This window comes from Apium graveolens, chromosome 9, assembly GCF_009905375.1.
Source record: "Apium graveolens cultivar Ventura chromosome 9, ASM990537v1, whole genome shotgun sequence".
Lineage (NCBI taxonomy): Eukaryota > Viridiplantae > Streptophyta > Magnoliopsida > Apiales > Apiaceae > Apium > Apium graveolens.
In genome coordinates this window covers 1789917-1815882 of record NC_133655.1, presented here as the reverse complement: position 1 = coordinate 1815882, position 25966 = coordinate 1789917, and the positions used below count along the sequence as shown (strand labels likewise).

At 35.6% G+C, this 25966-nt stretch overlaps 7 protein-coding genes across 7 annotated transcripts; 6 read left to right on the top strand and 1 right to left on the bottom strand.

The window, feature by feature from the left end:
- Positions 1-1072: 1072 nt before the first annotated feature.
- LOC141683632 (uncharacterized) lies at positions 1073-1729 on the bottom strand. Its single transcript, XM_074488368.1, has one exon. The coding sequence runs from the start codon at positions 1727-1729 to the stop codon at positions 1073-1075; it is 657 nt and encodes a 218-aa protein (XP_074344469.1).
- Positions 1730-10093: 8364 nt separating this feature from the next.
- Positions 10094-10575, top strand: LOC141682510 (auxin-induced protein 6B-like). Its single transcript, XM_074487204.1, has one exon. It carries the CDS (start codon positions 10188-10190, stop codon positions 10488-10490), a length of 303 nt encoding a protein of 100 aa, XP_074343305.1. The 5' UTR covers positions 10094-10187; the 3' UTR covers positions 10491-10575.
- A 1316-nt stretch (positions 10576-11891) lies between these two features.
- LOC141683631 (auxin-induced protein 6B-like) lies at positions 11892-12194 on the top strand. The gene has a single exon (XM_074488367.1). The coding sequence runs from the start codon at positions 11892-11894 to the stop codon at positions 12192-12194; it is 303 nt and encodes a 100-aa protein (XP_074344468.1).
- A 4937-nt stretch (positions 12195-17131) lies between these two features.
- On the top strand, positions 17132-17951 carry LOC141683494 (auxin-induced protein 6B-like). Its single transcript, XM_074488232.1, has one exon. It carries the CDS (start codon positions 17366-17368, stop codon positions 17666-17668), a length of 303 nt encoding a protein of 100 aa, XP_074344333.1. The 5' UTR covers positions 17132-17365; the 3' UTR covers positions 17669-17951.
- Positions 17952-21881: 3930 nt separating this feature from the next.
- LOC141683492 (uncharacterized) lies at positions 21882-23032 on the top strand. The gene has a single exon (XM_074488230.1). It carries the CDS (start codon positions 21913-21915, stop codon positions 22429-22431), a length of 519 nt encoding a protein of 172 aa, XP_074344331.1. The 5' UTR covers positions 21882-21912; the 3' UTR covers positions 22432-23032.
- Positions 23033-23510: 478 nt separating this feature from the next.
- Positions 23511-24263, top strand: LOC141683493 (auxin-induced protein 6B-like). Its single transcript, XM_074488231.1, has one exon. It carries the CDS (start codon positions 23550-23552, stop codon positions 23985-23987), a length of 438 nt encoding a protein of 145 aa, XP_074344332.1. The 5' UTR covers positions 23511-23549; the 3' UTR covers positions 23988-24263.
- A 694-nt stretch (positions 24264-24957) lies between these two features.
- LOC141683491 (auxin-induced protein 10A5-like) lies at positions 24958-25850 on the top strand. Its single transcript, XM_074488229.1, has one exon. The coding sequence runs from the start codon at positions 25047-25049 to the stop codon at positions 25563-25565; it is 519 nt and encodes a 172-aa protein (XP_074344330.1). The 5' UTR covers positions 24958-25046; the 3' UTR covers positions 25566-25850.
- The last annotated feature ends 116 nt before the right edge of the window (positions 25851-25966 follow it).

Here is a 25966-nt window from a genome sequence, read left to right as displayed (position 1 = left end):
ACAAGTCTGCAACTTCAGATTTTTCACTCATCAAATAAATCCAACATAAACGAGTATGATCATCAGTAAATGTGACAAACCACCTCCTACCGGTATAAGTTTTAATTCTAGAGGGACCCCAAACATCACTATGTATTAAGTAGAATGGTTTAGAGGCTTGATAGGGTCTGGAAGGATAAAGAGTTTTATGATTTTTAGATAATATGCAGCTTTCGCAAAAGAACTTAGAGCAATCAAATCTCTTAAACTAGGGTGTCCTGGTCGGTAATGCCAAAGCATAATCTGATCTTTATTAGGGATAGAATTGATACTACTGAAACCTCGAGCTTCTTTATTCTTGAAGGCATCTTCAAAATAGTAGAGACCATCTATCAACTTAGCACTGCCAATCATCTTCCCCGAACTCTGCTCCTGAAATATACAGTGAGTTTCACAAAATATAACACGGCAATTAGAATCTCTGAATAACTTACTAACTGACAAGAGATTACATGCAAGTTTTGGGACATGAAGAACAGATTTAAGGGAAATGGTTTTAGATAGATTAATCAAACCTTTACCAGCTATTGCAGAATATGAGCCATCTGCGATACGAATTTTTCATGACCAGAACAAGGATTATAAGTATGAAATAAGTAAGAAGAACTGGTCATGTGATCTGAAGCCCCCGAGTCAATGATCCAAGGGGTAGAATGATGAGGAAAATAAGAAGATAAGGCTTTTATTTCATTACCTGTTTGCGCAACAGAAGCATTGGGAGCAGTTAATAAGCCTAGATTAGAGTTTAACAGCTTTAAAAGATTAGTGACATGCTCTTCATTAAGTGTAACAGATTTTGCCTCGTGTGCAGCGGGAGAACGGTTGAATCGGCCTTCATGAGAACCCTTCCAATTTGTTGGTTTTCCATGAATCTTCCAACAAGTTTCACGTGTATGACGTGGTTTGTTGCAATGATCACACCAAATACGAGGCTTCTCATCAGTCCTTTTAGAATCAACTCGTCCAATATTAGTATCAAGTGCAAGAGCAGAATTCTCAACTGTACTTATGAGATTCCTTTTTCCAAGCATTACTAGGCGACGACTTTCCTAGCAGTTATCCTGCCTTCATCAAACTCAACATTAAGACCAATGAGAAACTTAAAAATACGATTATCCTCCACCGTTTTCTTATAGTGATTACAATCCTCTGGAGATTTCCACTCATAATTATTGTATAGATCTAAATCTTGCCAAAGACGTTTTAAGGAATTAAAATACTTAGTAACATTATCCTCACCTTGGCGGATTTCTCCAAGCTTCAAAGTCAGCTCATACACTTGAGACTGATTTTCTAAATCAGAGTACATCTGATTGACGTTATCCCAAAGCTCCTTTGCTGTGTGGTAGCACATATAGTTGGAACTTATATCCTCCTCCATTGAATTCACCAGCCAAGTCATAACCATAGAATTCTCTGCATCCCACGTTGAATAGGTGGCATCTTTTGCATCAGGCTCTTTCTTATCCCCTGTCAAGTAACCAATTTTACCCCTGCCACGGATGTACATGCGAACAGACTGAGACCAGCGTAGGAAGTTTTCTCCATTCAGTCGTATAGTAGTGATCTGAATGGAGTGAGATTCTGTTGTAGGGTTTTGAGTTTTAGGGGTCCTTGTGGACTGCTCAATGATACTTGCGGAATCAGAAATATGAGTCAGGCCTTTTCTAGTTTCTATTGACTCCAACATGCACAGAATTGATCATCACACATTTTTGTAGACATTTTTTCATTGCTTTATTGCCCTAAAGTAATGACTAGGGTTGGCTGTACTTTCTTTCATATAAGAAATTTTTTTGGTAAAATTTTCAGCAACTTGATCTATAAGAAATTTTTTGTTGAAATTTTTTGCCCTAAAGTAATAACTAGGGTTTCTCTGTAAGAATTTTTCCAGTTGAAACATTCAGCAAAATCTATAAGAAAGTCCCATTTGCAGAGATGTGAAATCCGGAAAATATAGTTTTACACAGTTGTTAAAAGTTCATTAGTGATAAAGAATAGAGGTAACAAAGAACTGAGCAACCAAATGTTAGGAGTTTGACAAAACTTCAAATTTTCCAACAAGTCGTAAAATATCTTTTACTTGCGAATTTTGAGCAATGTCGATTCTTTTACACATCAGTAAAACGATCATCCCCAAATGAAAATATATCTGCAAATACAAAAATCCTTGCACTAAAGAAGGCCTTTTATTCTGCAGTAAGAATTTTCATGCCCAAGATCAAAAAGGCTAGTGCAGCAGAGATTTTCCGATTTCTATATGATAACTTTTACATAATTACAATGAACTTTGTTTCAAATGTCTAAGCATTTACAAAGTCTATTTTCATTCATTCTTGACAGCCATGGCTATTCGTATGCCTCTTATTAATCAAGCTAAACAAATTATTCGACGATCTTCCTTCAGTGCCAGGCACACAGGTTCTAAAGGGTCAGATGTACCAAAAGGTTATTGTGAAGTCTATGTTGGAGAACAAGAAAAGAAGCGATTCGTGATCCCATTATCATTCTTAAATAAATCTTCTTTTCAGAACTTATTGAGTCAAGCAGAGGAAGAATATGGTTTTCATCATCCAAATGGTGGACTTACAATACCATGCAGAGAGGATATATTCCTTGATCTCACTTCTCGTTTAGGGGGATTATGAGGCAGGATTGATGCTTTAGCCTTTTTACTGACTGCAACATGTACAGAATTGATCATCGTACATTTTTGTAGACATTTTTTCTTTGTTTTTTTGCCTTAAAGTAATAAAGTTTTTTGTTGAAATTTTCAGCAACTTGATCTATAAGAAAGTCCAATTTGCAGACATTTCTTTACTGGAAGACATTTACTGTATTTTTAAATTAATGTTATATCCAATTTTGTACTTTAGCATTCATCGTTTTATCCGTATAGAAGTCAATGATAGGATTTTTAAATAACTTAAATTTTTTTACGGAAATTACTAAAATAATCTCCAACCTTTCAATTTAATTTCATTTTAATTAGATTGTGTTAGATAATTGAGGATCAGATAGAAAATTTCATATCTGGCATCATCTTTTCATTCATGCCTTAATTTTTATGTTTGGGCTTCATTTTTTAATACATGCCTTAACGTCAAAATTATGATCATTCAATAATGCCTTTAATCCATACATCTTCCTTTACATATAGCAACCAACAAACTAGGAATAGAGAAAGACAACCATGTCCTTATACTATCAGAGTACTTAAGCTAACAAGAAGGATAAAAGAGACAATTACGAGAATGTGGTCCTAGAGGTGGTTTTTGAGAGAATAGTGATGTGGCATGCAAGGTGGCACAGCAGCAACGTACATAATCTCCATTACTCCCCTTCAGGCTAAGCTGGAGACGCAGGGGTAGAGGTCACTGAGAGTGGCTTTGTTAGTATGTCTGCATGTTGAGACCCAGAAGGCACATGAGAAGTTTTAATATCGCATGCCTTTACTTTGTCGCGTATGAAGTGACAATCCACTTCAATGTGTTTGTTTCTAGCATGCATCACTGGGTTGGCTGTAATAGTGAGTGCTGCCATGTTATCACAATGTAGAACTGCAGATGGTAAGGAGGAGAGGCCCATGTCTTTCAGGAGAGTAGATAACCACGTTTTTTCAGATGCTGTAAGTGCCATGGAGCGATACCGAACGAGCTACAACTTGTTGTTTCTTTGTTTGCCAAGGCTGGAATATCATAAAGAGAAAGGGGTTGTATCCTTTCTGATGATCTTTTGCATCTTTCACTTCAAAGGAGGGATTCCCCAAAGGCGGGATTGCCCTGAGTCATCCAAAAGCAAACAAAAACCAGATGTTGATCGACGAGTTACCGGACAATCCGCCCAATCACTGTCTGAGTATGCTTGTATTGAGGGGCGAGATGCAGATGACAAGAGAACACCTTCAATGTGTTTGTTTCTAGCATGCATCACTGGGTTGGCTGTAATAGTGAGTGCTGCCATGTTATCACAATGCAGAACTGCAGATGGTAAGGAGGAGAGGCCCATGTCTTTCAGGAGAGTAGATAACCACGTTTTTTCAGATGCTGTAAGTGCCATGGAGCGATACCGAACGAGCTACAACTTGTTGTTTCTTTGTTTGCCAAGGCTGGAATATCATAAAGAGAAAGGGGTTGTATCCTTTCTGATGATCTTTTGCATCTTTCACTTCAAAGGAGGGATTCCCCAAAGGCGGGATTGCCCTGAGTCATCCAAAAGCAAACAAAAACCAGATGTTGATCAACGAGTTACCGGACAATCCGCCCAATCACTGTCTGAGTATGCTTGTATTGAGGGGCGAGATGCAGATGACAAGAGAACACCTTCAATGTGTTTGTTTCTAGCATGCATCACTGGGTTGGCTGTAATAGTGAGTGCTGCCATGTTATCACAATGCAGAACTGCAGATGGTAAGGAGGAGAGGCCCATGTCTTTCAGGAGAGTAGATAACCACGTTTTTTCAGATGCTGTAAGTGCCATGGAGCGATACCGAACGAGCTACAACTTGTTGTTTCTTTGTTTGCCAAGGCTGGAATATCATAAAGAGAAAGGGGTTGTATCCTTTCTGATGATCTTTTGCATCTTTCACTTCAAAGGAGGGATTCCCCAAAGGCGGGATTGCCCTGAGTCATCCAAAAGCAAACAAAAACCAGATGTTGATCGACGAGTTACCGGACAATCCGCCCAATCACTGTCTGAGTATGCTTGTATTGAGGGGCGAGATGCAGATGACAAGAGAACACCTTGAGACGGATTGTCTCCCAAATATCGAAGTAATTTCATTGTTGCCTGAAGATGGTTGGCTCAAGATGTGCACAGCAAACACAATATCTGGACGTGTCACTGTCAAGTATATAAGTTTTCCAACGAGTCTTTGATAAGGATGAGGATTTGTGAGTGGCGTGCCACTTGTCTGACTCACCCATTCGCCAGTTGACACACCCATTCGCCAGTTGACCAATTTGCAGTATGGACAGACTCAGCAATAATTCGCAATCCCATGCCACTGTACCCTTAGGGAAATTTCATATAGAAAATTTCATTAAGATCTCCGTTCAGGAATGCGTTAGACACGTCCATTTGCACTGTTGCCTAGCCTTGTATTGCAGCCATAGCTAAGAGAGCATGAACTGTTGTTAATTTCGCCACTGGTGTGCGAATGTCTCTGCATAATCAATGCCACAAATCAGTTTACATCCCAGAACCACGAGCCTTGATTTGTATCTTTCAATCGTTCCATCAGGATTGTACTTAGTTTTGAAGAGCCACTTGCATCCAATGGCTTTCCTGCCTGGGGGATGTTTAGTAATTTTCCAAGTGTTGTTCTCTTCCAAGGCTGTTAACTCACTATTCATGGTTCTCTCCAATTCTCGCTTTGCACAGCTTGTTTAAAACTGGTAGGATCATTGTTAATTGTCAAGTTTGCTGAGAAACACTGGAAATGATCATTTATCACCATGTCAACAACGCTTACAGCATTTGCAGTTGTGTGCACACTGTTCACATAATCTCCCAACCAAGCAGGCTTATGAAAGACTCGAGAGGATCTCCTATTCGGGTGGTGATGTGTATGAATCATTGTTTTTTGTCTCATCAGTTGGCTGCACATCCTCAAACACTATATCATCATGGCAGTAGGCACTAGGCTGAGGCATCTTCACAGGCGTAGGTTGTATATAAGAATCTGAACTTGCACTATTGAGAGGAAAAATCGACTCATGAAAGATCACGTCACGAGAGACAAATGTCTTCTTGGTTGTCAAATCCAACAGAGTATAGCCCTTTTGATTAAACGGGTATCCAACAAAGACACACAGGACTCCCCTTGGGCCGAATTTATCACCATTTTGAGATGGGTTCGCAGCAAAGAAAAGGCACCCATAGGCTTTTACACGATCATAATCCGGTGGTTCGTCAAACAAGGTCTCTTATGGTGTTTTATTCTCCAAAACTGGTGTTGGAAGTCGATTAATCAAATAAACAGCAGCAAGGACACACTCACCCCAGTGTTCCAATGGCAGACCAGCTTGAAAACGAAGGCATCTAGCAACTTCAAGCACATATCTATGACGTCGTTCCACACGAGCATTTTGCTATGGTTGATTGACACATGAGGTTTGGTGTATTATTCCATTGTCTGCATAGAACTGTCGACAGTTGACATTACCAAACTTTGCTACATTATAAAACCGTATGGTTTGTACATTCCGTTTGAAGTGCATACCAACATAGTTGCAAAAGGATTTCATGGTGGCAAGATAATCTGATTTCTGATGTAGGAGATATACCCAAGTAACTCTAGAGTAATCATCAACTATGGTGAGAAAATGTTTATATTTTCCTCTTGTAGCCACTCTATAAGGCCCCCACGTGTCAACATGTATCAGTTGAAACTTATCAGAAGCATGTGAATTACTCAAGTCAAATGAGAGTTTAGCAAACTTAGACATTAGACAAGTGACACATATTTTATCAACTGGCAAGGGATGGTGTCTAAGAAAAGGTATATACCTCAATTTGGTGATGGAAGCATGTCCCAATCATGTGTGCCACAATGCATAGTCTGATATTGGCTTCTTCGAGACAGAGTTAGCAGTGATCACAACAAGCTCATCCTTGAGATAATACAATCCATTTCGAAATGCACCATTTGCCCGTGTTCGCTTTGTTGCTGCATCAATAATGGAGCATCCTTCTGGGTGAAAATGGACCACACAGTTGTCCTTAGACAGCCTGTGAATAGACATTAAATTATGTTGAAACTGAGGCACATAAAGAACCTTTTTCAAGACAAGACCACTTTTCAATATTAAGTTGCCAATATGAGTAATCTTTGCACTGGCCCCTGTTGGCAACTTAATAATTATAGACAAAGGACCATCTGAGGGATAAATCAATAGTGAATCTCATGCCATTCGCCATTTTGGGTAAACAGACACTCAAGCTTTCTTAGATCTGAAATAAAAACTGATTGAGAGATGATGAAAGAGTATGATACAGATTAGTTGAATTTAAAAACAAAACCAAATAAGCATATGTAACGGCTCTGATACCATAAAGACTAATAGGGCAATATACAAATCTGAAAATGAGAAACAACCACAAATGTCAAAATGATAATCATTCAATAATGCCTTTGAATCCATACAGCTTCCTTTACATATAGCAAGCAACAAACTAGGAATAGAGAAAGACAACCATGTCCATATACTATCAGAGTACTTAAGCTAACAAGAAGGATAAAAGAGACAATTACGAGAATGTGGTCCTAGAGGTCGTTGTTGAGAGAATAGTGATGTGGCATGCAAGATGGCATAGCAGCAACGTACATAATCTGCATTAGCCTTAAGTATGTATGATACCTACGGCTTATGAATCAGTGGAACATTCTTGTCCACAGATATTGTCATATGAATTTGACTAGTGCAGAAGAGTTATGAATGGTTGAATACTAGATTTCTTCGGTGAATGGTGTGATAACTTTTATGTAATTTTTACATACAACAAACTATTTTTCAAATGTCTAACAGTCTAAGCATTTAAAGTGTTTCACTATTTCGAGGAACCTAAATTGAAAGTCACACTAATGAACGTTTCCACGTTGCACGGGATTGTAAGACATCCTATAGGATAATCATAGCCAAACTCTTCATCAGCCCGCCTTAACAACTTTTGGAATGAACGATGTTTTAAATATGATAATGGAACAATGAATCTCTTCCTTTCAGTTTTTCCGACATAAACAGCAAAGTGGCATTTTGGTAAATTTCTACTTTTAAGTTCAGCAAAGTAATCCCATGATGTATACTATCTTTGATAGAAGGATGTATAGAAAATTTGAGCTACAATTACTCTCCAGAAACAATTTACAATCTGATAAATTAATTAAATGAGCTGAGCCGAGTTATTTGTATGTTCGGCTCGGACTCGACTCGTTCAGCTCGGAGTCGGCTCGAACTCGGTAACTCGACTTGGCTCGTATGAAATTTTTATATATAACAAATAATAAATATTTACTATTCACTTGTATAAAGATTTTAAATTTTTTAATTAAAATTTAATACTTATTTTAAAGTAAAATGATTAATTTAATTAAAATTTAATACATGTTTTAATAATAAATAAAATAATTAATTTAATACATATTACAGGAGCTTGATTATTTTAACAAATAATTTCTAATTAAAGTTAACTCTAAATTTCATCTCACACTTTTATTAGAGGAGTCTATGATAAAATCGACCAAAATTACAATTTCAAAAAAATTAAAATAATGAGTTGTTAAAATAAATTATAACATTATAATATTTTTAAGAAAAAAAATAAAATAGTTTTTAATAATTATATTTCTCGACCACTTAAAGGGGCTTGCTTTCTTTATTTTATTTTATATGTCTAGTCTAATTTTAACCAATTTAACTGAAATATCAGAAATTACTATATCTTTGACAATCGACATCTACAATTTAAAAGTAATGTACGATTTCTAAAGTTATGAATGTCTAAATAATTTAAAATAAAATTAATTTTATTCTTAAAACTTGACTTGTGAAATATATTGATAAAATTATACACCAATGGATTAAGAATCAAGTCTAGGGTGTGAGTGTGGGTATATAATTGTAAGATGAAACTAGTATTTGCGAACTATACCTTAAGCTGGTCGATTAAAAAATATATGCGAACTGTTAGTGTACAACTCAACTCGGCTCGAGTTCGGCTCGGCTCGGTTGTTCGTGAGCAAACTCGTGTTCGGCTTGGCTTTGCTCAGCTCGTTTATAAACGAGTCGATCGTGAACATTTTGTTTCGGCTCAGTTTTTAAACTCGGCTCGGCGCGGCTCGGCTCGGCTAGTTTAAAAAAAAATTATGCTCGGCTCGGCTCGGTTCTGTTTGTTTGCAGCTTTAGCTTTAACTGACAGCTTTCTTCGGGCAGGAGGAAATTATTGGGGAAATAACTCAATTGGTAGAGCAAAATGCATTTATATATCCTTAGTGAAAATGTAGTTTCTCGATGAAACAAGGTTCGAGGTTCAATTTTTCCCATTTTTCATTCCTACTTGTTCGATATTAAAGAGTTCGAGATGATGGTGTTAAAAGTGATAGAAGTGCCAGAAAAGTAATTAAAAATTATTGGGGAAGTAGCTGAATTGGTAGAGCAAAATGCATTTTATTATATCCTTGGTGATGGCGAAAATTAGGGCTGTAATTCGAGCCGAGCGAGCCGAGTTTCGAGCCGGGCATAATTCGAACTCGACTCGAGCCTAAACCCTAAACCATTACCCGAACTCGACTCGTTTAATTTCACGAGTCGAGTCGAGTCGGCTCGTTTAGCTAAACGAGCCGGTATTAACGAGTCGGGCGAGCCGGCTCGTTTAATTTTACACTTAATCGAGCCAAAAACTCCACCCGAACTCGGCTCGTTTAATTTCACGAGTCGAGTCGAGCCGGCTCGGGTAATTAAACGAGTCGCAACTTCTGTCCGAACTCGGCTCGTTTAACTAAACGAGCCGAGTCGAGCCCACTTAAACGAGTTCGAGCCGGGCAAGCTCGCGAGCCGCCCGACTCGAATTACAGCCCTAGCGAAAATGTCGTTTCTTGATGAAACAAGGTTCGAGATTCAATTCCTCGCTTCTTCATTATATTTTTCCCATTTTTCAGTCCTGCTTTTTCGATGCTAAAGAGTTCGAGAGGATGGTGTTAAAAGTGATAGAAGAGCCAGAAAAGTAAGACTTGTCATATAGCCAAGTAGATATAGAAACATCCAGCTATCATTGCAAAACTGCAAATACAGCCAAGTTGATTGCCAGTGTTAGAAATATGTAACAGACTTCGATGACCAACTCATAAGAAGCCCTACATAGTGTGCCTAAGTGCCAATGTGTTGTTATTCTGTTGTTTCTTATGTTGTCGTTAGGAGGCAGAACCATGTGTGCCTAAATGCCAATGCATTTATTGTCTACTAACCACACAAGTAAGGTACTTGCACCACTCATGTTCTTGTCGAAATGTAATCCACTTACAAAGTGCATCTATATATACACTTGCAATTCATCTGATACTCATCAAAACTACTAAGCTCAACTATCTGAGATTTCTTCAATCATCAAGTCCTCAAGAGATCATTATTTCATATTCATTCTTCAGATCTATGGCTATCCGTATGCCTCTTATTAACCAAGCTAAACAAATTCTTCGAAGATCTTCCTTAACTGCCAGGCACACAAGTTCTACAATGTCAGATGTACCAAAGGGTTATTTTGCAGTCTATGTTGGAGAACAAGAAAAGAAGCGATTCGTGATCCCTTTATCATTCTTAAATAAATCTTCTTTTCAGAACTTGTTGAGTCAAGCAGAGGAAAAATATGGCTTTCATCATCCAAATGGTGGGCTTACAATACCATGCAGAGAGGATATTTTTCTTGATCTCACTTCTCGCCTAGGGGGATTATGAGTCAGGCCTTTTCTAGTTTCTACTGACTCCAACATGTACAGAATTGATCATCACACATTTTTGTAGACATTTTTTCATTGCTTTATTTCCCTAAAGTAATTACTAGGGTTGGCTATACTTTCTTTTATATAAGAAATTTTTTTGTTGAAATTTTCAGCAACTTGATCTATAAGAAATTTTTTGTTGAAATTATTGCCTGAAGTAATAACTAGGGTTTCTCTGTAAGAATTTTTCCAGTTGAAACATTAGCAAAATCTATAAGAAAGTCCCATTTGCAGAGATGTGAAATCTGGAAAATATAGTTTTACGCAGTTGTTAAAAGTTCATTAGTGATATAGAGTAGAGGTAACAAAGAACTGAGCAACCAAATGTTAGGATTTTGACAAAACTTCAAATTTTCCAACAAGTCGTAAAATATCTTTTACTTGTGAATTTCAAGCAATGTCGATTCTTTTACACATCAGTAAAATGATCATCCCCACATGAAAATCTCTGTGCAAATACGAAAATCCTTGCACTAAAGAAGGCCTTTTATTCTGCAGCAAGAATTTTCATGCCCAAGATCAAAATGGCTACTGCAGCAGAGATTTTCAGAGTTCTATATGATAACTTTTACATAATTACAATGAACTTTGTTTCAAATGTCTAAGCATTTACAAAGTGTATTTTTACGATTTGAAGGAACTTAAACTGCAAGTCACACTGACGAATTTTTCCACAATAAGTCACACTTACCGCACAAGGATTTTCAGTGTTGCAGACACTCTAACTTTGTGAGTTAATAAGTTTTGCCTACAGCAACAAATAGATGATCTTCTTTTTCAGCAAAGAGAGTACTTTAGCAGTACCATAAGATAAGAGAAACAAGAATTGCTGATTTCTTATGTTGTTTTTAGGAGGCAGAACCATGTGTAACAAAATTCCAATGTATCTTCCTAAATTGACGGTTTCATTCTCCACATTAGCAGTTCAATGCATATTGCCACAATAATTACATAAATAGATGTCTGAAACATGTTCCTGAACAGTCTTAATAAGCAGCTAATCAACCACAGAATTAAGATACTGATTTTGAATATAGAGATCCAACTGAGTAGTATTTTTATTTACAACTGCTTTTTCATTTCAGACTAATGGCTATAAATCCCCATATTATCTTCTCGATGCTGAGTTGCAAAACAGAGCCATGTGCAGTCCATGAACTATTGTTTATCACTAACCCCACGTAAGGTACCTGCACCACTCATGTTCTTGTCGAGATATATTCCACTTACAAACTGCATCTATATATACACTTGCAATTCTTCAGATACTCATCAAAACAATTAAGCTCAACTATCTAAGGTTCTTCAATTATCAAGTCATCAAGAAATTATTATTTTTCATTCATTTTTGACAGCCATGGCTATTCGTATGCCTCTTATTAATCAAGCTAAACAAATTCTTCGACGATCTTCCTTCAGTGCCAGGCACACAGATTCTAAAGGGTCAGATGTGCCAAAAGGTTATTGTGCAGTCTATGTTGGAGAACAAGAAAAAAAGCGATTTGTGATTCCATTATCATTCTTAAACATTTCTTCTTTTCAGAACTTGTTAAGTCAAGCCGAGGAAGAATATGGTTTTCATCATCCAAATGGTGGACTTACAATACCATGCAGAGAGGATATATTCCTTGATCTCACTTCTCGTTTAGGGGGATTATGAGGCAGGATTGATGCTTCAGCCTTTTTACTGACTGCAACATGTACAGAATTGATCATCACACATTTTTGTAGACATTTTCTTTAAGAAAGTTTTTTGTTGAAATTTTCAGCAACTTGATCTATAAGAAAGTCCAATTTGCAGACATTTCTTTACTGGAAGACATTTACTGTATTTTTAAATAAATGTTATATCCAATTTGGTACTTTAGCATTCATAGTTTTCTCCGTATGGAAGTCAATGGTAGGATTTTTAAAGAAGTTAAATTTTTTTGCGGAAATTACCAAAATGATCTCCAACCTTTCAATTTAATTTCATTTTAATTAGATTGTGTCAGATAATTGAGGATCAGATAGAATTTCATGTCTGGCATCATCTTTTCATTCATACCTAAATTTTTATGATTGGGCTTCATTTTTCAATACATGCCTTAAGTATGTATGATACCTACTGCTGATGAATCAGTGGAACAATCTTGTTCACAGATATTTGCAATCTGATAAATAATAAATTGAATGAGTACGAGATGAGATGAGTCGTGACGAGGATTGCCTTTCTGTATAAATAGTTTTGTCTGGAAAAATATTACAGGTGAAGTTAAAAAACAGCACGGTGAATCCAAAGGAAATGCATATTCGGGGGACAGTTTCTTAACTTAAGGCAACTAACAGAACCTAGGATCTCCCGGTTACTAAATGGCCATTTTTGTTGTTTATGGAGGTTATACAGGAACATAAATTATTAGAAAAACGACAGCAAAAGTTAATTATGATATTTCCTTTTACTGTCAACTTTATGCTGTTATAGAATCCCGCCACTCATAGGTATTATTAACATTCATAACGAACATAAAGACGTATTAATAAATTGTAATGTATATTTATAATGCCAGTAACATAGGATTTACCATCTTGTTTTGATTCCCCTGCAGATATAACAGTCCTCGAATCATCACTGGACCTACTTATAGACTGAATCTTAAAACTCCACTTGATTATTAATTGTATTAATATTCAAGCTTTTCTAGCCGGTAGCTGTCTTACATTGTATATCAGCATCAGCTTCCTGATATTTCCTAAAAAAAATCAATAAATTGATTAGTTTGTTCCTGATTTATCATACTTAAAACTCCATTCTGTTAATTATCTTATGCTCCTCTCTTGCACAAAATTGAAAATCTGACAAGCTTCCAAGAGAATCTGAAATCATAAACCATAGAAATTTCATTAGCCTAACCTTGCAATCTGCAACCCATAGAAAGAAATGTGTATAATGCAGCAAGTTCATCTTGTTAGAAAACCCATCTGAATAAATTGATATTTTTAGGAATCAATTTACTGAATAATAAGGAAAGAAGGAAGCTTTTCTAGCCGGTAGATACCCTAGTTTATACCCCATTATCACGCTTGGACGTCATGTTCTTAAGATTTCTCCAAATTATTTACTAGAACTCGATGTACCTTCCGTAGTTTGTACCCCATTATCTTGCTTGGATTACAGGTAATCACCTGTTTATGCTCCATAAGAGTAAAGAAAGAGTTCAAAAATTACCTTTTTCATACTTAAAGCACACTGCATTTTCTTGAAAGCCAAAAAGAAGTTTAAAAAAATCAAGTTACTCTTATATTGATCATTAACATGATGGTAAAGAAAATTGCATGGTGTTAAGAAGTTTATAATATTGTTATTTATAACAAATGCCTCATTTGTTGTAATAATATTGTGCCTTTTTGAATTTTGAAATCGATATCTTAAGGAAAAGCAATAGATACTTCATGATCATCACACTCTCAGATTAAATCACAAACACATATGTATGTGCTTTGATGAAAGCTTGACAGAGCGTTAAATGGATGTACTTGGAAGTGTTAGCGAATTTTAAAATATGAACTTGGCTCAATCATTTTCGTTCTTAACAAATGCACTGAAAGATGACTTACTGGCCGCTCATTCTGCTTAGACAGATTCTTGTTCATTAAGAGTTGCATATATAGTAACGTAGTGACTAAACAGCTGATTTAGCAGTTATATAACATGAATAAAGATCTGATTTATTTACCAATTTTACAGTAACTTTAAACGTTTAACAAAATTGATTTTTAAAGGCTGAATCTAAGGATTTACACTATAATCTATAGCCTCGTGATTTGTGGGATCTCAAACTGCAGGTCACATTGATGAAAGTCTCCTCATTGCAAGGAATTGTAAGGCACCCCATTGGATGATCATAGCCAAACTCTTCTTCCGCTCGCCCTAACAATTTCTGGAACGCATGATGCCTCAGATATGATAATGGGACTATAAATTTCTTCCTTTCATTTTCTCCCACGTAAACAGCAAAGTGGCCTTTTGGTACATCTCTACTTTTAAACCCTGGAAGGCGGATTGCCATGATATATGTATCTTACTTAGGTATGTAAATAAACGGAAGCTAGGCACGTACTTTCCGATAACTACTCTTCAATATGATGTAGGGATCAACTTAGACTGAGTAAATGAGTTATTGGAGGTGTATCTGCTTGTGTGTGCAAATATATACAGTTGAGTGGCCATCAAGTCTAGACAATTAATCTGAAGGAATGCAAATGAGTATTTACAAAAAAGAATGATGGATCCAAGGAAAATGTAAGAAAAAACAAATGTCTTGTCTTGGGAAGAAAGTACAAGAGTACCTAAAACTAATTCCAGAAAGTGACCTATATATCTATGTTATCCACATCGTTAATTTACAAAACAGAATTTATAAAAACATCTTGATAATCACCGTAAAAAGAAACTGTTAATCAGTTATATACATAGTTGTTTAAAATGCCAAAGTTGAAGTTTCAGTGCTTGATACTGTGAAAGGAATTCTGAACTATTTAGAATTTAAAACCTAGGTTTCTCTGTTAGGTACAGCGTGAATTTTGCATAGTTTGTAGAGATATATAGTTTAGATCAAGAATTAAACTGTATTGTCACTAGATTACAACTTTTATCGTTATAAACCAACCAACCATGTATTCGTCACCTATGAAAAATTCAAATTGCAGTGTGTTGGCAGGCGCAAAAACAAACAGCCTATGCAGCTATGCTAGATTCCAATACCATGTGCTTTAACAGTTTCCTTTAAAATGCATAGTATACATAACTGGCGTTTAACTTATTCCATTGTACTTCAAATAGCCAATTTTTTTGATGATCATTCAAAGAACTGTAGCAGTGCTTAAATTAGTTATTTTTGCTTCGCAAAGATTCTGCCATGTCCACATCTAAAGATTGGTATAACAAGCCCTACAAGACTTCTTCTGCAGTTGATAGGAGACAGAACCAAGTGCAGAAAGATGCCTTTGTTTCTTCTCAAATTGAAAACTTCATGAATCATGACATTGAGTCATGCAGGGATCCGGTCCTGTCAGCTCACAGTTGCCCAGTTCTTAATATTATCTTCTTGATGTTGTACATTCCATATGGTATTGCTTACCACTGGGCCCTTGAAAAAGACACTCTAACCACTTCTACTTTTGTTCAAAAAACTTAACTGACAAAGTGCATCTATATATTCAATCGCAGAGTTGCAGTTCATTTAAAAGTATCCGCAAATATCAAGCTCTACTGTCTGCGGTTTCTTCAATCCTCAAGTCTTAAGTGCCATCCTCCAGGTCCATGGCCATCCGTATGCCTCTTATCAATCATGCTAAACAAATACTTCGAAGATCATCCTATACTGCCAAGAATGCACCTAGAGAAGTCTTAGATGTACCAAAGGGTCACATTGCAGTATATGTGGGAATAAAAGAGAAGAAGAGGTTCATGATTCCAGTTTCATTCTTAAGCAAATCGTTTTTTCAAGACTTGTTAAGTCAAGCTGAGGAAGAATACGGCTATAATCATCCTACAGGTGGACTTACAATACCTTGCAGTGAAGATATGTTCTTGGACCTCACTTCGCGCTTATGGACATTATGAATAGGATTGACGCTCCAAAATTTAATGCTAACTACAATTAGTACAGAAGCTATGGTCGCACATTTTTTCTTATACTATTTTTCCCCTTATAGTTAGGGTTGACTGTACTTTCATTTCTGTAAGAAATATTTCAATGAAATATTCTGCAGTTTCATGACATTATATTTTGTCACTGTTTGCATTCTTAAACAACAAACTTTTTCAGATATGTTAAACATTGAATTTAAATGTTGATGCAGTTAATAAGTTTTATCATTGCCACAGGTTAAAAACGACTAAGCAACCAAATATATCTGTATTGGGACATTTTTAAAATTCAATGGTTGAAGCTTATTTGGTAATTCTTATCGAATCCAATGGTTGGATTCCTCAGATTTTAATACAGAACTAAATGCTCAGTACGGGAGTCTGAGTCACATGACCCTCGAAAATTTTGACCAAAGTTGTGCACTAAGCCTTGATCAGTTTGGGAATAACCTTAAGTTGTTTCCTAGTGGCAGCCAGTTTATCTAGTTAGGTAAGCCAGTGACAAGTAAAACCATCTATGCAATAAGTTCTGCATACAGCTTCAAGTAGCCGATCTTCTTTTTCAATCAGAGTTTAGCAGTAAGAGAAACAAGAAGACTTGTAACAAAAACCCTACATAATTTCTTATGACCAGTTTTTAGAATTATGTAACCGAATTTAATGACCAACTCATCAAAAACCCTACATAATTTATTATGTTGTTGTTAGGAGGCAGAACCATGTGTAACAAAATGCCAATGTATCTTCTTAAATTGACTGTTTCAATACCCTCTCCACATTAGCAGTTGGATGCATATTGCCCCAGTAACTACATTAATTGATAGCTGTCTACGCCAACTACATCTATCGGATATATTCATATCTTAAATGTCTGAAACATGTTCTTGAACAGTCCTAATAAGCCATCTAATGAACCACAGAATCAGACTAATGGCTATAAATCCCTACGTAATGTCCTTAATGTTGAGTTGCAAAACAGAGTCATGTGTGCCATGTACTATTGTTTATCACTAACCCCATAAGTAAGGTACTTGCACCACTCATGTTCTTGTCGAAATGTAATCAACTTACAAAGTGCATCTATATATACACTTGCAATTCATCTGATACTCATCAAAACTACTAAGCTCAACTATCTGAGATTTCTTCAATTATCAGGTCCTCAAGAGATCATAATTTCATATTCATTCTTCAGATCTATGGCTATCCGTATGCCTCTTATTAACCAAGCTAAACAAATTCTACGAAGATCTTCCTTAACTGCCAGGTACACAAGTTCTACAATGTCAAATGTACCAAAGGGTTATTTTTCAGTCTATGTTGGAGAACAAGAAAAGAAGCGATTCGTGATCCCATTATCATTCTTAAATAAATCTTCTTTTCAGAACTTATTGAGTCAAGCAGAGGAAGAATATGGCTTTCATCATCCAAATGGTGGACTTACAATACCATGCAGAGAGGATATTTTTCTTGATCTCACTTCTCGCTTAGGGGGGTTATGAGTCAGGCCTTTTCTAGTTTCTACTGACTCCAACATGTACAGAATTGATCATCACATATTTTTGTAGACATTTTTTCATTGCTTTATTGCCCTAAAGTAATGACTCGGGTTGGCTGTACTTTCTTTTATATAAGAAATTTTTTTATTGAAATTTTCAGCAACTTGATCTCTAAGAAATTTTTTGCCCTGAAGTAATAACTAGGGTTTCTCTGTAAGAATTTTTCCAGTTGAAACATTCAGCAAAATCTATAAGAAAGTCCCATTTGCAGAGATATGAAATGTGGAAAATAAAGTTTTACGCAGTTGTTAAAAGTTCATTAGTGATATAGAGTAGAGGTAACAAAGAACTGAGCAACCAATGTTAGGATTTTGATAAAACTTCAAATTTTCCAACAAGTCCTAAAATATTTTTTACTTGCAAATTTCAAGCAATGTTGATTCTTTTACACATCAGTGAAACGATCATCCCCGCATGGAAATATCTCTTCAAATACGAAAATCCTTGCAATAAAGAAGGCCTTTTCTTCTGCAGTAAGAATTTTCATGCCTAAGATCAAAATGGCTACTGCAGCAGAGATTTTCAGATTTCTGTATGATAACTTTTACATAATTACAATGAATTTTGTTTCAAATGTCTAAGCATTTACTATGTCTATTTTCACGATTTGAAGGAACTTAAACTACAAGTCACACTGACAAATTTTTCCACAGTCCACGGGATTGTAAGACATCCAATAGGATGATCGTAGCCAAACTCTTTTTCAGCCCCCCTTAATAACTCTTGAAATGAACGATGCTTTAAATATGATAATGGAACTATGAATGTCTTCCTTACAGTTTCTCCGACATAAACAGCAAAACTCTTAACTAATTCCAAAATGTGAACAATATTTCTATAAACAAATGTCTTGTCTTGGGAAGAAAGTACAAGTGTACCTAAAACTAATTCCAAAATGTGAACAATATTTCTATGTTATCCACATCGTTAATTTACAGAACAGAAGTTATAAAAACATCTTGATAATCACCGTAAAAAAGGAACTGTTAATTAGTTACATACATAGTTGTTTACAATGCTAAAGTTGATGTTCCGATACTTGATACTGTGAAAAGAACTCTGAACTAGTTAGAATTTAAAACCTAGGTTTCTCAGTCAGGTACTCATGAATTTTGCATAGTTTATAGAGATTTATAGTTTAGATAAAGAACTAAACCAACTGGAATCAGTAACATAGGAGAGTTCTGGTCTTCCATTTCGTAATAGACAAACATTCAAATTGTACTTTGTTTGAAGTAATCTTATACACAAGTTTTAAATAAAAAAATTTAGTTAGGGGTCCTGATCCCCGGCAAGTGTTTGATATAGCAGACTTACCATGTGTATTAAGCGTGGTAAGACATGTTAAGTGTTTTTTTTGTGAATCCAAGATAAGTCACACTTACCGGACAAGGATGTTTAGTGTATTTTGTCTTACTACGCTAAATATTGTCTTACTGCGCTAAATACCACAATAAGTTCGCTACAGAAAACGTTTGTTCTAGATTTTTTGCCTTTAATTATTCACATGTGTTTATCCGCAAATTTAATGTCCTGTTAATAATCAAATATTACTTTTTATGTCTTTGTACCCTCATACTGATGTGAAATATTTGTAATGTTTAAAAACTGCTTTTAAGTTTTATCCGATTTATACAATTTTAGTTTTATCTATGCAATAAGTTTTGCATACAGCAACAAGTAGCCGATCTTCTTTCTCAGTTAAGAGAGTACTTTAGCAATACCATAAGATAAGAGAAACAAGAATTGCTTTGTCAAGACTTGTCACTGTTGCAAAATGAACTAAAAATATTCAGCTATCAACGCGAATATAACCAAGTTGATTACCAGTTGTTAGAATTATATATGTAACCGCCTTTGATGACCAACTCATCAGAAGCCCTACATAATTTCTTATGTTGTTTTTAGGAGGCAGAACCATGTGTAACAAAATTCCAATGTATCTTCTTAAATTGACTGTTTCAATACCCTCTCCACATTAGCAGTTGGATGCATATTGCCCCAGTAATTACATAAATAGATGTCTACGTCGTATATTTTCATATCTTATATGTCTGAAACATGTTCCTGAACAGTCTTAATAAGCAGCAAATCAACCACAGAATACAGATACGGATTTTGAATATAGAGATCCAACAGTATTTTTATCCACATCGTTAATTTACAAAACAGAATTTATAAAAACATCTTGATAATCACCGTAAAAAGAAACTGTTAATCAGTTATTACAACTTGTATCGTTATAAACCAACCAACCATGTATTCATCATCTATGGAATGAGCATCTTAGGAGAGTTCCAGTCTTCCATTTCGTAATAGACAAAAATTCAAATTGCAGTGTGTTGGCAGGCGCAAAAACAAACAGCCTATGCAGCTATGCTAGGTTCCAATACCATGTGCTTTAACAGTTTCCTTTAAAATGCATAGTATACATAACTGGCGTTTAACTTATTCCATTGTACTTCAAATAGCCGATTTTTTTGATGATCATTCAAAGAACTGTAGCAGTGCTTAAATTAGTTATTTTTGCTTCGCAAAGATTTTGCCATGTCCACATCTAAAGATTGGTATAACAAGCCCTACAAGACTTCTTCTGCAGTTGATAGGAGACAGAACCAAGTGCAGCAAGATGCCTTTGTTTCTTCTCAAATTGAAAACTTCATGAATCATGACATTGAGTCATGCAGGGATCCGGTCCTGTCAGCTCACAGTTGCCCAGTTCTTAATATTATCTTCTTGATGTTGTACATTCCATATGATATTGCTTACCACTGGGCCCTTGAAAAAGACACTCTAACCACTTCTACTTTTGTTCAAAAAACTTAACTGACAAAGTGCATCTATATATTCAATCGCAGAGTTGCAGTTCATTTAAAAGTATGCGCAAATATCAAGCTCTACTGTCTGCGGTTTCTTCAATCCTCAAGTCTTAAGTGCCATCCTCCAGGTCCATGGCCATCCGTATGCCTCTTATCAATCATGCTAAACAAATACTTCGAAGATCATCCTATTCTGCCAAGAATGCACCTAGAGATGTCTTAGATGTACCAAAGGGTCACATTGCAGTATATGTGGGAATAAAAGAGAAGAAGAGGTTCATGATTCCAGTTTCATTCTTAAGCAAATCATTTTTTCAAGACTTGTTAAGTCAAGCTGAGGAAGAATACGGCTATAATCATCCTACAGGTGGACTTACAATACCTTGCAGTGAAGATATGTTCTTGGACCTCACTTCGCGCTTATGGACATTATGAATTAGGATTGACGCTCCAAAATTTAATGCTAACTACAATTAGTACAGAAGCGATGGTCGCACATTTTTTCTTATACTATTTTTCCCCTTGTAGTTAGGGTTGACTGTACTTTCATTTCTGTAAGAAATATTTCAATGAAATATTCTGCAGTTTCATGACATTATATCTTGTCACTGTTTGCATTCTTAAACAACAAACTTTTTCAGATATGTTAAACCTTGAATTTAAATGTTGATGCAGTTAATAAGTTTTATCATTGCCACAGGTTAAAAACGACAAAGCAACCAAATATATCTGTATTGGGACATTTTTAAAATTCAATGGTTGAATCTTATTTGGTAATTCTTATCGAATCCAATGGTTGGATTCCTCAGATTTGAATACAGAACTAAATGCTCAGTACGGGAGTCTGAGTCACATGACCCTCGAAAATTTTGACCAAAGTTGTGCACTAAGCCTTGATCAGTTTGGGAATAACCTTAAGTTGTTTCCTAGTGGCAGCCAGTTTATCTAGTTAGGTAAGCCAGTGACAAGTAAAACCATCTATGCAATAAGTTCTGCATACAGCTTCAAGTAGCCGATCTTCTTTTTCAATCAGAGTTTAGCAGTAAGAGAAACAAGAAGACTTGTAACAAAAGCCCTACATAATTTCTTATGTTGTTGTTAGGAGGCAGAACCATGTGTAACAAAATGCCAATGTATCTTCTTAAATTGACTGTTTCAATACCCTCTCCACATTAGCAGTTGGATGCCTATTGCCACAGTTATTACATGTAGTCTACGCCAACTACATCTGTCAGATATATTCATATCTTAAACGTCTGAAACATGTTCTTGAACAGTCCTAATAAGCCATCTAATGAACCACAGAATAAGACTAATGGCTATAAATCCCTACGTAATCTCCTTAAGGTTGAGTTGCAAAACAGAGTCATGTGTGCCATGTACTATAGTTTATCACTAACCCCACAAGTAAGGTACTTGCACCACTCATGTTCTTGTCGAAATTTAATCAACTTACAAAGTGCATCTATATATACACTTGCAATTCATCTGATACTCATCAAAACTACTAAGCTCAACTATCTGAGATTTCTTCAATTATCAAGTCCTCAAGAGATCATTATTTCATATTCATTCTTCAGATCTATGGCTATCCGTATGCCTCTTATTAACCAAGCTAAACAAATTCTTCGACGGTCTTCCTTCACTGCCAGGCACACAAGTTCTACAATGTCAGATGTACCAAAGGGTTATTTTGCAGTCTATGTTGGAGAACAAGAAAGGAAGCGATTTGTGATCCCCTTATCATTCTTAAATAAATCTTCTTTTCAGAACTTGTTGAGTCAAGCAGAAGAAGAATACGGATTTCATCATCCAAATGGCGGACTTACAATACCATGCAGAGAGGATATTTTTCTTGATCTCACTTCTCGCCTAGGGGGATTCTGAGTCAGGCCTTTTCTAGTTTCTACTGACTCCAACATGTACAGAATTGATCATCACACATTTTTGTAGACATTTTTTCATTGCTTTATTGCCCTAAAGTAATGACTAGGGTTGGCTGTACTTTCTTTTATATAAGAAATTTTTTGTTGAAATTTTTTGCCCTGAAGTAATAACTAGGGTTTCTCTGTAAGAATTTTTCCAGTTGAAACATTCAGCAAAATCTATAAGAAAGTCCCATTTGCAGAGATGTGAAATCTGGAAAATATAGTTTTACGCAGTTGTTAAAAGTTCATTAGTGATATATAGAGGTAACAAAGAACTGAGCAACCAAATGTTAGGATTTTGACAAAACATCAAATTTTCCAACAAGTCGTAAAATATCTTTTACTTGCGAAATTCAAGCAATGTCGATTCTTTTACACATCAGTAAAACGATCATCCCCGCATGAAAATCTCTCTGCAAATACGAAAATCCTTGCACTGAAGAAGGCCTTTTATTCTGCAGTAAGAATTTTCATGCCCAAGATCAAAATGGCTACTGCAGCAGAGATTTTCAGATTTCTATATGATAACTTTTACATAATTACAATGAACTTTGTTTCAAATGTCTAAGCATTTACAAAGTCTATTTTCACGATTGAAAGAACTTAAACTGCAAGTCACACTGACGATTTTTTCAATCAGAGTTTAGCAGTACCATAAGGTAAGAGAAACAAGATTGTCAAGACTTGTCACTGTTGCAAAATGAAATAGAAACAAAAACCCTACATAATTTATTGTGTTGTTGTTAGGAGGCAGAACCATGTGTAACAAAATGCCAATGTATCTTCTTAAATTGACTGTTTCAATACCCTCTCCACATTAGCAGTTGGATGCATATTGCCCCAGTAATTACATAAATAGCTGTCTACGCCAACTACATCTGTTGGATATATTCATATCTTAAATGTCTGAAACATGTTCTTCAACAGTCCTAATAAGCCAGCTAATCAACCACTGAATCAGACTAATGGCTATAAATCCCTACGTAATCGCTTTAATGTTGAGTTGTAAAACAGAGCCATGTGCTTCATGTACTATTGTTCATCACTAACCCCACAAGTAAGGTACTTGCACCACTCATGTTCATTATCAAAACTATATATACACTTGCAATTCATCTGATACTCATCAAAACTACTAAGCTCAACTATCTGAGATTTCTTCAATCATCAAGTCCTCAAGAGATCATTATTTCATATTCATTCTTCAGATCTATGGCTATCCGTATGCCTCTTATTAACCAAGCTAAACAAATTCTTCGAAGATCGTCCTTAACTGCCAGTCACACAAGTTCTACAATGTCAGATGTGCCAAAGGGTTATTTTGCAGTCTATGTTGGAGAACAAGAAAAGAAGCGATTCGTGATCCCATTATCATTCTTAAATAAATCTTCTTTTCAGAACTTGTTGAGTCAAGCAGAGGAAGAATATGGCTTTCATCATCCAAATGATGGACTTACAATACCATGCAGAGAGGATATTTTTCTTGATCTCACTTCTCGTTTAGGGGGATTATGAGTCAGGCCTTTTCTAGTTTCTACTGACTCCAACATGTACAGAATTGATCATCACACATTTTTGTAGACAATTTTTCATTGTTTTATTGCCCTAAAGTAATGACTAGGGTTGGCTGTACTTTCTTTTATATAAGAAATTTTTTGTTGAAATTTTTTGCCCTGAAGTAATAACTAGGGTTTCTCTGTAAGAATTTTTCCAGTTGAAACATTCAGCAAAATCTATAAGAAAGTCCCATTTGCAGAGATGTGAAATCTGGAAAATATAGTTTTACGCAGTTGTTAAAAGTTCATTAGTGATATATAGAGGTAACAAAGAACTGAGCAACCAAATGTTAGGATTTTGACAAAACATCAAATTTTCCTTCAAGTCGTAAAATATCTTTTACTTGCGAAATTCAAGCAATGTCGATTCTTTTACACATCAGTAAAACGATCATCCCCACATGAAAATCTCTCTGCAAATACGAAAATCCTTGCACTAAAGAAGGCCTTTTATTCTGCAGTAAGAATTTTCATGCCCAAGATCAAAATGGCTACTGCAGCAGAGATTTTCAGATTTCTATATGATAACTTTTACATAATTACAATGAACTTTGTTTCAAATGTCTAAGCATTTACAAAGTCTATTTTCACGATTGAAAGAACTTAAACTGCAAGTCACACTGACGATTTTTTCAATCAGAGTTTAGCAGTACCATAAGGTAAGAGAAACAAGATTGTCAAGACTTGTCACTGTTGCAAAATGAAATAGAAACAAAAACCCTACATAATTTATTGTGTTGTTGTTAGGAGGCAGAACCATGTGTAACAAAATGCCAATGTATCTTCTTAAATTGACTGTTTCAATACCCTCTCCACATTAGCAGTTGGATGCATATTGCCCCAGTAATTACATAAATAGCTGTCTACGCCAACTACATCTGTTGGATATATTCATATCTTAAATGTCTGAAACATTTTCTTGAACAGTCCTAATAAGCCATCTAATGAACCACGGAATCAGACTAATGGCTATAAATCCCTACGTAATCTCCTAAATGTTGAGTTGCAAAACAGAGTCATGTATGCCATGTACTATTGTTTATCACTAACCCCACAAGTAAGGTACTTGCACCACTCATGTTCTTGTCGAAATGTAATCAACTTACAAAGTGCATCTATATATACACTTGCAATTCATCTGATACTCATCAAAACTACTAAGCTCAACTATCTGAGATTTCTTCAATTATCAGGTCCTCAAGAGATCATAATTTCATATTCATTCTTCAGATCTATGGCTATCCGTATGCCTCTTATTAACCAAGCTAAACAAATTCTACGAAGATCTTCCTTAACTGCCAGGTACACAAGTTCTACAATGTCAGATGTACCAAAGGGTTATTTTGCAGTCTATGTTGGAGAACAAGAAAAGAAGCGATTCGTGATCCCATTATCATTCTTAAATAAATCTTCTTTTCAGAACTTATTGAGTCAAGCAGAGGAAGAATATGGCTTTCATCATCCAAATGGTGGACTTACAATACCATGCAGAGAGGATATTTTTCTTGATCTCACTTCTCGCTTAGGGGGGTTATGAGTCAGGCCTTTTCTAGTTTCTACTGACTCCAACATGTACAGAATTGATCATCACACATTTTTGTAGACATTTTTTCATTGCTTTATTGCCCTAAAGTAATGACTCGGGTTGGCTGTACTTTCTTTTATATAAGAAATTTTTTTATTGAAATTTTCAGCAACTTGATCTCTAAGAAATTTTTTGCCCTGAAGTAATAACTAGGGTTTCTCTGTAAGAATTTTTCCAGTTGAAACATTCAGCAAAATCTATAAGAAAGTCCCATTTGCAGAGATATGAAATGTGGAAAATAAAGTTTTACGCAGTTGTTAAAAGTTCATTAGTGATATAGAGTAGAGGTAACAAAGAACTGAGCAACCAATGTTAGGATTTTGATAAAACTTCAAATTTTCCAACAAGTCCTA